Below are 11,832 nucleotides of genomic sequence, written 5' to 3' on the forward strand. Positions count from 1 at the left end.
CCCGAGTCGAAAAATAAGTCGTTCCGAATCTTCCTCGAGTCTTCCAAGTTGCTCCGATATTTCAATGCGTCCGTAACAACACGCGAAGACACAGGGAAGACTATAGTCGTCTCCTCCTCGATAGCCATAAAAATTTTGAAGACAAGAGTCTTCCGAAAATTGTTCTGATGTTGCACTTACTGGACTCATGAAGACCGAGGAAGATTTGAGGAAGACAAGAATTGTTGTGGTTTATGACCGTTGGAACGACAACGATCGTCCTCTAGTCGTTCTAAGTCTTCATTTTTGGGGGGATCGGTCAGTATGGCTGTCCTTGTCTATTTTTATGGCTGGGGACCGTAGGTCCCGTCGGGGGGAGCAGGGGGAAGAGGTTCTATCAATCTCTGGTAAAAAGAAATCAAAATATGCATAAAAAATGTTCGATTTATTGCGTAGATTATGTAACTGTAGGCTTATTGATATCACATAAACATAATTATACATTTTAACAAAATTTCATTGCACCAATCATACATTATGCGAAGTTTAGTACAAGTGTCCCAGCTATTATTAAAATAATAGTCAGATATATGTGAAAACTTGAAAAGTAACTCCATTCATTGGAGTCCCATAGAACTATCATGCATGTTAACAAAATTTCAATGGGATTTTCTTACATTCTAAATAATTACAGATAATTTCTCGATAATATCATTCTTGAGGTTGATTACATTGGAAGACTTAAAGAGTAAGTTAATCGATATTTTCGGATAATTTTTCTATACATGCTAGGTAATAATATTCATGTTGACTCTTTAATTCCAAATATTATAGTGAGAGAAGAGAATAAGAAATTGGGTTAAAATGCGGATTTACAATTTGTTGCGATGATTGGGAAGTCACAGACGCATTGCTCGGTGAAATTAATGAGGAGCACTGTAGATTTAAAGTAGCGTGATCCTTATGAGCGACTGGGTGCACTGCATTACCAGGTGAATTGTTGGAATTTCTTGGAGATGGCAATGTTTGTGAATTGGAAACCATGCTTTCATCTAGGGTCAAAGAAATTGCAGGCCGAGCGATAGTACCAATTTGTTCAGATATCTTCATTACTTCTTGTCTAGGTATGGAAGAATTGGAATGACTTTGGACAGCTTTTCGTTCCAGTAACTGAGAAGCAGAAGGGGATGGGATTGAGGGGGGGATTTCTTGATGTGTTGATGGCGGTGCTGATGTCGTCGTTGGTGAGGGAACGTGTGAGAGAAAATTAGGGATACTAGTGGTGATCATGGTGTGCATAGAATTATTAGATAAATAACCAGAATTTTCTGGATAGTGGAAACTTTGAAAATTAGCAGAAATTCTACCACCAATTGCATTCTGAGGAGGTGCTTGAGCATGTGGAGGATGTTGAAACGGAGAATGAGGCGTGACAGAGGATAGTACATGGGGGTGTCCTTGAACATTGGGGGATTGCGGAAGTTGCATCATTGCTGAAGAGAAGTGCGAATTAAAATGAGGCATACCGGGTGTGATAATTGATTGCGTTACATAGTTGGTTGAGGGAGTTTGATGATTCGGCAATTGAAAAGACTGTGAGGCAACAGGCATTTTTCTATATTGTGGCAATGGATTTGCGGCTTGATAGGGGTTAGTTGGGTAAAGAGGACGAGGATCAGATAAAATTCCGTCCCCGAAACTTGAGTGAGTAATGGTAGATCCTGAGCAATGTGCCTGGGTATGCGTAGGTAGGTGTTGAATGTATGCTGGTCGCTGGACAGGATGAGCCAATTGTTGACCATGTGGAGACGGACGAGCATTAGGAGACCTTGATGGAGTATCTCTTGGATCCAAAGTGATAGGCGTTATCATAGCTGGACGTGAAGTTACAACCAAGTCTGGGCGTGGAGGAGATGCTGTCACCTGTGGTATGCGAGCTCTTTTAGGCTGAGGTGGCTCTCCTGCATCAGCTGTAGATGGTTCTCTCAATTTTCGCTTTGGCGGCCTTTTGCGATTGGAACATGCCTGCATCACTGCTTTTGTAAATTTATCGATAGACACGTTTTCCTTGGAATGGAGATTCACGGGATCTGGAAAAAAAAACCCTCTTTCTTAGAATGTGTTGGGAATACCAGAGCTAATCATTATATTTTCATAACGGAATACTTACCAAAAATTTCTTCAAACACGCGGTGATCGACAGATACAGTGCCCCTAGTGCCTTTAGCTGTTCTTGTTTTCAAACTTTTACCATATATCTCCACCAGTAAGTTGACTGTAAGCATTCGCCATTTGCCATCCTTTTTATAATCATTTGTGAACTTCTCTAGTTTTGGTTGGCAAATATATTGAAGAATCAGGGAAGATTTCACTCTGCAGAAGAGTACAAAATAGAATAACAAATTGAATATCGACTTGAACTAACACATAAAAAATAATCGAGAATTTTGCAAATTTTCATATAGAAATGCAAGCGATGCTCAATCGAATATATCAATATGTGTAATATTCTTGATCAAAGGATATTATGCCTCTACTGAGCATATCACAAAAAATTAAATCGGATGTATTATACTCTAATCAGAAATATGAATTTTTTTTAACGGGGAGTTTTTCACTCATTAAAGATATTATGGTAGGGTATGACTATAGAGAGAGTTGAATAAAAATTTTGGAACTGTCTATTACCCCGTCTACAAAATCTAAAAAAAAAGCACGTATTGAACAATCATGGAAATTAATTCTATAATTTCTATTTATACGATATACTATTTATAGGATCATCAGTAATGTACCAAAAACACGACTGCCATCGAAGTTCCATTCAATCTAATGTATAAGTAGCAACTTAATAATTATTTTTTGTGCTTTTTTTCAATATCCAAAAAATTGAAAAAAAAATTCTTACTTTTTCTGATCCCGGAGTCTTCATAGAGTCAGGCAGCTATAGAAAAAAAAATGATAATAATTGTTAATATTACAATACCAGATATTTTCTATAATAATATCACGGATCGTTTTCCTCTCTACCTGAACATGTGCTGCTATATGACCGCGTTTTAGTTGTTCCTCATACGCTTTTTGCATAAATGTCATCCACTGGAATACTTCTGGTGTCACTGGGAAAATTCATGAAAAATTAAATTAGAAAAATTAGGGTTATCAATTTCATATTTAAGGTAGCTCTACAGTGTGAAAAAAAAATCAATACAATGAGAATTGATGAATACTATTACTTTATTTTTTGGTTATTTCATGTAAAATATTGAAAAAAAAACATTTTTTTTGCAAATGAAATTTTCAATTCATCTTTTCACGGTTAAATATCAAAACATGAAGAATGTTATTGACACCCAATAGGAAATCGTTGATTGATTTTCAAGCACGTTGAATTATTTATTTATAAGAAGGAAATGTTTAGAAAAATAACTCTACGGTTGATAATGTGATTTGAACAATACTGATTAAGTAAAATAGGTTCCAAGTTTCATCTTACCCAATTTTGTTGTAAAATTGGAGAATTGAAAATACCCAAAATTATACCGTGGCTAATACGAAATTGTTATTGACGATAGAACTACTTGAATTACCTGGAGGAAGAATATTCATTTCGGGCGCGGAAACTGCGTGGTTGTTTCCACCATCCTCAGGACTCTCCATGTCATTATGAATGTCTTCATTACTGCTTTCGTCTGAAGTCTGATGCTGCAATTTCACGGGCTTTGTTAGTACTTCAGCTCTCTTAATCTTGATTTTAGAGGATGCTGGACGACTTTTCTCGACCTGTATAACACTTGTTGAAGCTTCCATGATATCCCGACTGTGAAGGCCACCAACGGAGTTTTCCCCATTCAATTCAACTGCCTTGGATTTGAACTGATCGGAAAAAAGGGATTTACTTCCCATTATTTCGAGATCTATCTGACGATTTATATCGAAACAATTTTTTTTATTTCTTTCTGGATCGCTCGTACTTTCTGTTTTACTAGTGAAACCTCAGGAGTCTGTGCTTTATCTTCAGGGGGGATCAAGTGGCCACTGGTTGAAACACCCCACTTTTGTAGCTCTTCAGATGATTTTGAAAAAAAAAAATTATTCACTTTTTTTTTTAAACCTCACGCGCGGCTCCATCCATGGTGTCAACCCATTCAAATGTAAATGCTTGATTTCAAATTGATAATTTTCAAAACTATGAAGAACTTTTATAAACAAAATTGTAAACCGGGATATTGCAGCTTTCATGAGATATTCGTTTCATAATTTTCCACTCATTCAAATACTAAAAAGAAAAAAAAATGGAACAAAAGTGAAAAATTGAAAAGGAAAAATTTTTCAAAAAGAGATGGGAGATGACTAATTAAGGATATCGGAGTGGTTCGTTCAAGTTAGCAATTTTTTTCCAAGCAAGATTTCAGTTTTACCCAAAATCTTGCCATCCCCATACTTTTTCGAATTTTTCATTGTTGAATTAATTTTCGGGGGAATTTCTTCAAACCTCTAATGATTATACGGCAACACTGCACATGTGTTCCATATAACCTCGTCAATTCGGTCCGAGTAGTCACTTGAATGGAGCGTTGCCAGACGCCAGGGACGCGCGGATTCAAACCACCCAATATGGCCATCGGGCGAATCGAGAGGTTTTTAATTTAATTGTTTTCGATTATTTCTTCGGAAACTTATATTTTGCAACATCTTAAAAAAAACTAGGATAGATAACGAAAAAAGTTATATACGGTTATATGTACGAACAAACGCTTCAACACTCCCAACCATTGGATTGAAGATGCGAGTGTGGTGCCCTTATGGCTACTATGTATTGAATTTCCTTCTTCAAATTTTTTCTCCTCAAATAATTGTTCGGAAACTAAGTTCGAAATTGTGCTCAAAATTAAAATTCAACCCTATTCTATGAATTTTGAGAAGGATTTCTTAAAAAAAAATCATCTGAAGTACTTCGATATCCTTAATTTTATAATCTAATTGAGTCATTTGGTATTTTTATAGATGGGAACTTTTAACTAAAAATCAATTAATATTCACAGGCACTTACCTCCAATTTTGAGTACTCTAACACTGTAAGTTTTAGATGTCCTTCCCTCCTTCCACGATAATTTCGTATCGGCATTCTCACGGCAATCTTTCTTGTAAATGCTTGATAATGAGACCACATCACTTTTTTTCTCATCTTTCCAGAAAACAATCGCAAACATTCCCACGAAACTCAGGAAAACTTCGATAAATAATTGAAACTGAAGAGAAGCAATGCGTACCTTTCGACGGTCATTGGTAAACTGAACTGGAAAATATCCCTTCCTTGGTATATTCTAGTCCAAAAAGTATATTTAGTTGTGAAGAAAATGTACCCAAACCGTTGCACCCCTTATTTTACCACCCCTTCTGGATAAAAAAGGGGAATTCCCCAAAAACAATGAGGTACCGTTCCGTCTCCAGGTACCATTTTTATGATGTGCCAGACACTGTGTTATGTCCCCTGACCGTCCGAATTCGGCCGGTCCGGGACCCAGGCTAAAGAGCAATTCCAATATATTGGAATCCTGTTAAAATATTGTTAAAGAACTCCATTGGTTTTCTGTGTCAATTCTATGAAAGATTGGGTTCCTTATTAAATATTTGATTAAAAAGAATTTATTTATTAATAAATAGGTTTTGATTTTTCTATGGGAATACATTGATTTTTATGTTACTTTTCATCTCCGCATATAAAACTTTTTGAGAAAAAAAAGTGGCAAACATCGTTTTTGATCTGAAATTTTGTGAAGTAGCTAAACACTATAGCCATTTATTTCTCACATACTATTGCATTTTCCAAATCAGTAGGATAAAATTTGGAATTTTAGTTTGAACTCTGAATGCGTTGAACATAAAACTAGGTCAACGTGGCGGGGTCCTGGCCAGTTACAATGGATCAAGGACAAAGAAAATGTACAACGAGATGTGGGGATTAATTTTGCCCGCTGGTGAGTCATTCATACCTGCCCCCCCCCTGTCCATGAAAATGAAAATTAGGCCAAAAATGACATTGAGAGCATACAACATAGCAGTATGTAATAGTGTTTCATTTCGACCAGTTTCAATTTCCAAGCTCGAGATTTTTCACCAATACGTACAAAAAAGTATTGTCATCGATTAGAAAATGATTTCCCCAATAAAAAATTGTGAATAATAGTTCATCATGCGAAAAGCTTTTCGAGAACTATCGAAATCAGGAAAATATAATCGTCTCAGAGCTCTACGCCAGGATGCAACGAATCCTCAAGACACTTCAAATAAACGACCCCGGTAAGTGACTTAACATTGACACCCTATTAGACTCTCATTATTTCTGTAAAAATTTTACCAATCGGGAAATTAACAAAGCGACTCAATTATTGCAGAGCCGAAGCCGATATAGAAGCGTATGATTATATGGATATCCCCGCAAACGACCTCAATCCACCGCATAATTTGAATCATCGAGAAGGTTCCGATACTGATGTCACAAGTGAGATGGAAGAAGAATATGGATATTCTCACAACGATATTCATCATGCTGATAGTGAAAAGGAAGATTATGGAAGTAACTCTGAAAATTGTGCAAGTGATACCACTGATGATGATGAGGAGGACAAAGATATGGCGAGCTGCCCCAATATTACTACTGACGAATTAGATATTGATAGTAACAATTTTGATGTAAGTGATTATTAACATGAAGAGAACGAGGAGGGCACTGAGAATGAACTCCCACGCTCACGTTACAAAGAACCTTTATACCGTGGGGCTCCATTAACTATTGAACATAGTTTATTACTAGTACTTGCCCTCGTCTTGAAGCACAATCTCACTGGTTCTTGCATTGAAGATATATTGACTGTTATTCACTTGCATTGTTTAGCACAGGATTTGAAAAAAATGAGTTTATACCACTTCAACAAATATTTTTCTCTCATCAAAGCAAAATATTCGAAGCATTATTATTGCACTCATTGTTTGTTACCTTTGAAGAATGAAGAGGAAAAATGTCCGAAATGTCCTCCTGGTAAAAAAAATTCATACTTTATAAAACGTTCAATTCCATCGCAAATAAAAGAAATGTTGAGTCGAGTAGGTTTCTATCAGTCATTACAACATCAATTCAATAGACAAAAAAAGAATAATAATAATTTTGAAGATATTTATGACGGTGAAATGTATAAAAATATCCAAGACCAAGGTTTTTTGCTGAACGCAGGCGAAATTTCGATGACATGGTACACTGACGGAGTACCTGTTTTCAAATCTTCAAATATAAGTATTTGGCCGATATATCTTCGAATTAATGAATTACCATATAAAGAACGAATTTTACGTGAAAATACAATTATTGCTGGTTTATGGTACGGACCGAAAAAACCCAACGCGAAAATATTCATAAAATCCCTCTATTCAGATTTGGAAGAATTACGGCGAGGTATTCAATGCTATATTCCAGGGAAGCAGCTGCCTGTGAAGATTAGCGCTATTTTATGATGCGGAGTATGCGATTTACAAGCAAAATCATTGTTCTTGAATATCAAATTATTTAACGGCGATTTCGGTTGCTTCTGTGAAATGAAAGGGCATACTCAAAAGTTACCTACGGGTGGTCATACACATATATATCCATATGAGAGAAATTTTATTTTGCGAAATAGAGAGCGAACATTGAAATGGGCTGAAGAGGCCAGTCGCATCACCTACGAAAAACAGAAACCAGAGAGTATCAGAGGAGTAAAAGGGGTTTGCTCTTTGGATCCCCTGATGCCAGACTATATCGCAGGTTGCGCAATTGAAGTATTACATGCTGTTGATGAAGGCGTCTTCAAAAAATTATTAATGTTGTGGTGTGATTCCTCCTTCACTGGACAGGGATATTCTTTGCGAAATTTTCTCGGACTTATTGATGAAAAGTTGAAGAGTATCAAATTTCCAAAATTTATTCATCGTAACCAAAGAAAAATTTCAGAATACGTGCATTGGAAGGCTTCTGAACTAAAAATTTTTTTTTCTATGTCGGCCCCATTGCTTTGTCTGAATTCATGAAGCCTCATCTTTTTGTTCATTATCTTTTCCTTGTAAAAGGAATTTCTCTGTTGATAAGTGATAGTGTTTCTGATGATGATATAGAAAATGCAACTGGATTTTTACATCTTTTTGTAGAGGATTTTCCTAAATATTATGGAGAAATGCACTGCTCAATTAATTTACATATATTGTTACATTTACCTGAATGTGTAAAGCGTTTCGGACCACTCTGGATCTATTCATGTTACACTTATGAAGATATGAATGGTCGTATTCTCAAACTAATCCATGGAACAACAAATATTGAATCACAAGTAGTGAATTCCCATGTGCGTTTGCTCTCATTCAGTAAAAAACTTCTGGAATTACCTTTTGGACCTCTACGTGATTTTGCTATGCATCGAAAACGACAAGTCCACATAAATGAACACTGTGGAGATTATTACACGGTTGGCACTTATTCACCATTATGCAATACAGATCGTTCAATATGGGAAGCTTTGGAAAATATAATTGAAGAAGGGGCAATTTTACAAAAATATGACCGCATTCTGAAAAAAGGGATGGTGTACGTCTCAGCACGTTATACTCGATCGCTTAAAACTAATTCGTCCTTTGTCATGTACAGACAAGATAACACACAGCTCCTGGGACATATTCAAAATTTCGTCAAAGTGACTTATTGCCAATGTATAAATAACAAATGTGAATGTATCGGTGAAAATTTCGCTATTCTGAGAAAAGTTATCTGCCAAAGTGAATTGACTGATGAATTTTCTCATGTAACTCTCTCTTATATTCGTAAATGTTTTATCGGAGATGAGATAATTGCAGTACCCGTTGATGATTTATTATTTGTATGTGTTTATATTAATATCGATGATCAGTCCTACATAGCACAGCCCGTAAATATTATTGAATCAGAGTAATTATGGTTGTGGAATTAAAATAACATATTAAACATGAATTAAAAGAGAATCTGAAGTTTGTTGAAATTTTTGTGAAGAAAATGATGACTTAGACTGTTAATAGTGTCGTGTTGTTAATAGCGTTTAATGTATTTATGTGGAAAATTATTGTTCAATTTTGTGATGAAAATGATGACTCAGGAATTTATGTATTTATGGAGTATTTATGTATTATAATTGATTTATTAATAGGTCGATTATTGTTCAATTTTGTGATGAGAATGATGCCTCAGGAATTAATGTATTTATGGAGTATTTATATATTATAATTGATTTATTAATAGGTGAATAGTGTTGTTAAAATGTTTTAATTATTTAAATAGACGAGTATATTGTCACTTTTGATGTCGTCCGAGGATCATTTTGTTGTGGATCATTTTGTCGCGGGATCATTTTGGGGGATCTCTTTGTTCGGGATCATTTGACGGGGATTCGCTTCGAAGCACACTCGTAAGAAATATTTTTAAGTTCCACTGACAGGTAAAATTTTTCCAAGTCCAAGTCTGTAAAAGAAATTTTTCCAAGTTCCCTCGATACGAAAAATTTTCTAAGTCCTAAAACTTTTGAATACTTTGAAGACAACAGAACGAGAACAGTCTTCATATGAATATTTTGGGTTCAATCATAAAAATTTTATGATTTTATTGATCCCCCGACCCTTTTACCTGCTTGAGGGACCGTAAACATTCGGAAGACACGAACATACAAATCAACGACTGTTGTCGTTACAATCGCGTGGTTGTTCCAAGTATTCACTTTGTTGTCCTCTATCTTCTGTGGTAGGGCCTGGTTGAACCATAACCGACGACACAAGGAAGACTCTTGTCGTTCCCGAAAAGTGGTGAAGACATGGAAGACTAAAGTTGCTCCCGAAAAAAGGGGAAAAAAATTCGAAAACAAAAGAAGTTGTCGCCTCGGAAGACACGAGGAAGATTCGGAACGACTTATTTTTCGACTCGGGAGATTGTCACATTTTTCAGAGGCGTGGAAAAAAGCAAATGTTCTACCGTTCCCCAAACCGAACAAACCGCAACTCTTTCCGCAAAACTATAGACCGATAAGCCTCCTGCCAACGCTGAGCAAGCTTTTCGAAAAAGTGATATTCACCAGAATCAAAAACCATCTTGACACCAATAACATAATAATACCTGAACAATTCGGCTTCAGAAATAAACATAGTACAATAAAACAACTAGCCAGGTTGACAGATCACATATCAGTCAACTATAACATCAACAAAAATACCGGCAGATTCTGCTGGATATCGAGAAGGCTTTCGATACTGTGTGGCTAGGAGGTCTTATCTATAAAATGAAAATGATAGACACTCCGCTGTTCCTAATTAAAATCATAACGAGTTACCTCAGTAACAGAAAATTGACAGTCAGAGTAAATCAGGAGCAATCAAGTGATAGGCGAATAGAGGCGGGAGTCCCTCAGGGGTTAATCTTAGGACCTTTGCTCTTCCTGATATATATTAACGATGTTCCTAGGACTGATAAAACTCAAATAGCATTATTCGCAGACGATACTGCCATTTACACATCTTCATGGTCCAACCAACTCCTCACAAAACATCTACAGAATCACTGGGACTTACTCAACGACTTCTTCTACAAATGGAAGATAAAAATCAATACTACAAAACCAGAATTTATTATCTTTTCCATAAAAAATAGCATAAAAAACAAGAAGTCGATTGATGAGTGCCGGCTGATTGTGGAAGATGCAGAAATTGAACCATGTAAATCAGTGAAATATCTAGGATTAACACTAGAATGCTCAAAAAAGGTACTATTCTAAGTTTCTTCTGTGACATATTTGAAAATACCAGTTTAAGGTATGATAGAGCGATGTCCATTTTTTCAAATTTTTAAAACAATTCTATCAGGCAGCAACTTCATTCCAAAATTTCATGAAAATCTTTGACATACTGGCAGTTTAGTGCTGAGTAGCTTGGTGAGAAGTCGGATGGCATTACGACAGGGTTACTGAGCGGCCCAACAAAAAAGGACCCAAGACCCAAGTGCGCACTGCCTACGTCATAAACTCCAGGTATACCGTAGCCCTCTTTCCCAATAACGAAAACTGTATATTTGCAAATATTTTCGTTTTCGAAAATGTTTTTCATTATTCACATTTTTTGCATGTTTTGTTACTGGAATGAGAGAAATTACAAATTTCTGGAAATATCATTTTCTTTTTCATCAGACGCCCATAACCGGTTGAAAAATTCACTAAATTATACGGTTCTTCGAATTATTTCTGTTTATAAATGTTTTTTCCAGAAAAAATCATAAAAGTTTCCAATGTCGAGTTCAATGGAAATTTTCAGCTTTTTGAGAAAAACTGAAGAACTTCGGCGTCGCCATCAAATTTTTTTTTTAGAAAAAGAAAAAAACTAATTTTCATTCTCTATTTTGATCATCTATTCATTTTGTTATGAAAACGAAATGATTCAACTGATGATGTTGAACAAAATTATATTGGATGATAATGGGAACGTCAAAGTAGAGACAAATGAACAGTATTAACAGTGAAATTCTCATTATTGATCATTAGGTTGGATTATCAATCAAGTGCAAAATATTACAACATTGATTATGTTATGAAACCAAGTTTTCAAGATGAAATGAATAACTGATGGAGAAAGGTAAGAAAATATGATTTTTAATAATAATTTCAGAAGAAAATTTATTCGAAATGAATCTTTCTCAGAATTCCAAATTCTGAACTCGTAGGCCATTTATTGGGATTCAACGCCAAGGGCTAAATTAGGTAATTTATGAGGTATAAAACGGACATGCCCTCATCTCTTTGAGGCAACAGGGGCGGGGAG

At 35.7% G+C, this 11,832-nt stretch overlaps 1 protein-coding gene across 3 annotated transcripts; it reads right to left on the reverse strand.

Annotated features, from left to right (window-relative positions):
• Positions 1-437: 437 nt before the first annotated feature.
• Positions 438-5,183, reverse strand: LOC107042507 (extensin). 3 transcript variants are annotated; one of them, XM_015263574.1, is made up of 6 exons: positions 5,033-5,183; positions 3,570-4,045; positions 3,010-3,098; positions 2,888-2,923; positions 2,150-2,352; positions 438-2,069 (listed from the first exon to the last, which is right to left on the reverse strand). In XM_015263574.1, exons 5-6 carry the CDS (start codon positions 2,262-2,264, stop codon positions 808-810), a joined length of 1,377 nt encoding a protein of 458 aa, XP_015119060.1. In that variant the 5' UTR covers positions 2,265-2,352; positions 2,888-2,923; positions 3,010-3,098; positions 3,570-4,045; positions 5,033-5,183; the 3' UTR covers positions 438-807. The 3 variants fall into 2 exon arrangements, with proteins under 3 accessions (XP_015119060.1, XP_015119059.1, XP_015119061.1); XM_015263573.1 differs by having other exon boundaries at positions 3,570-5,183.
• Between the last annotated feature and the right edge of the window lie 6,649 nt (positions 5,184-11,832).

The sequence above is a fragment of the Diachasma alloeum genome, unplaced genomic scaffold (genome assembly GCF_001412515.2).
Source record: "Diachasma alloeum isolate Michigan unplaced genomic scaffold, Dall2.0 Dall_scaffold_00482, whole genome shotgun sequence".
NCBI classification, from domain to species: Eukaryota; Metazoa; Arthropoda; class Insecta; order Hymenoptera; family Braconidae; genus Diachasma; species Diachasma alloeum.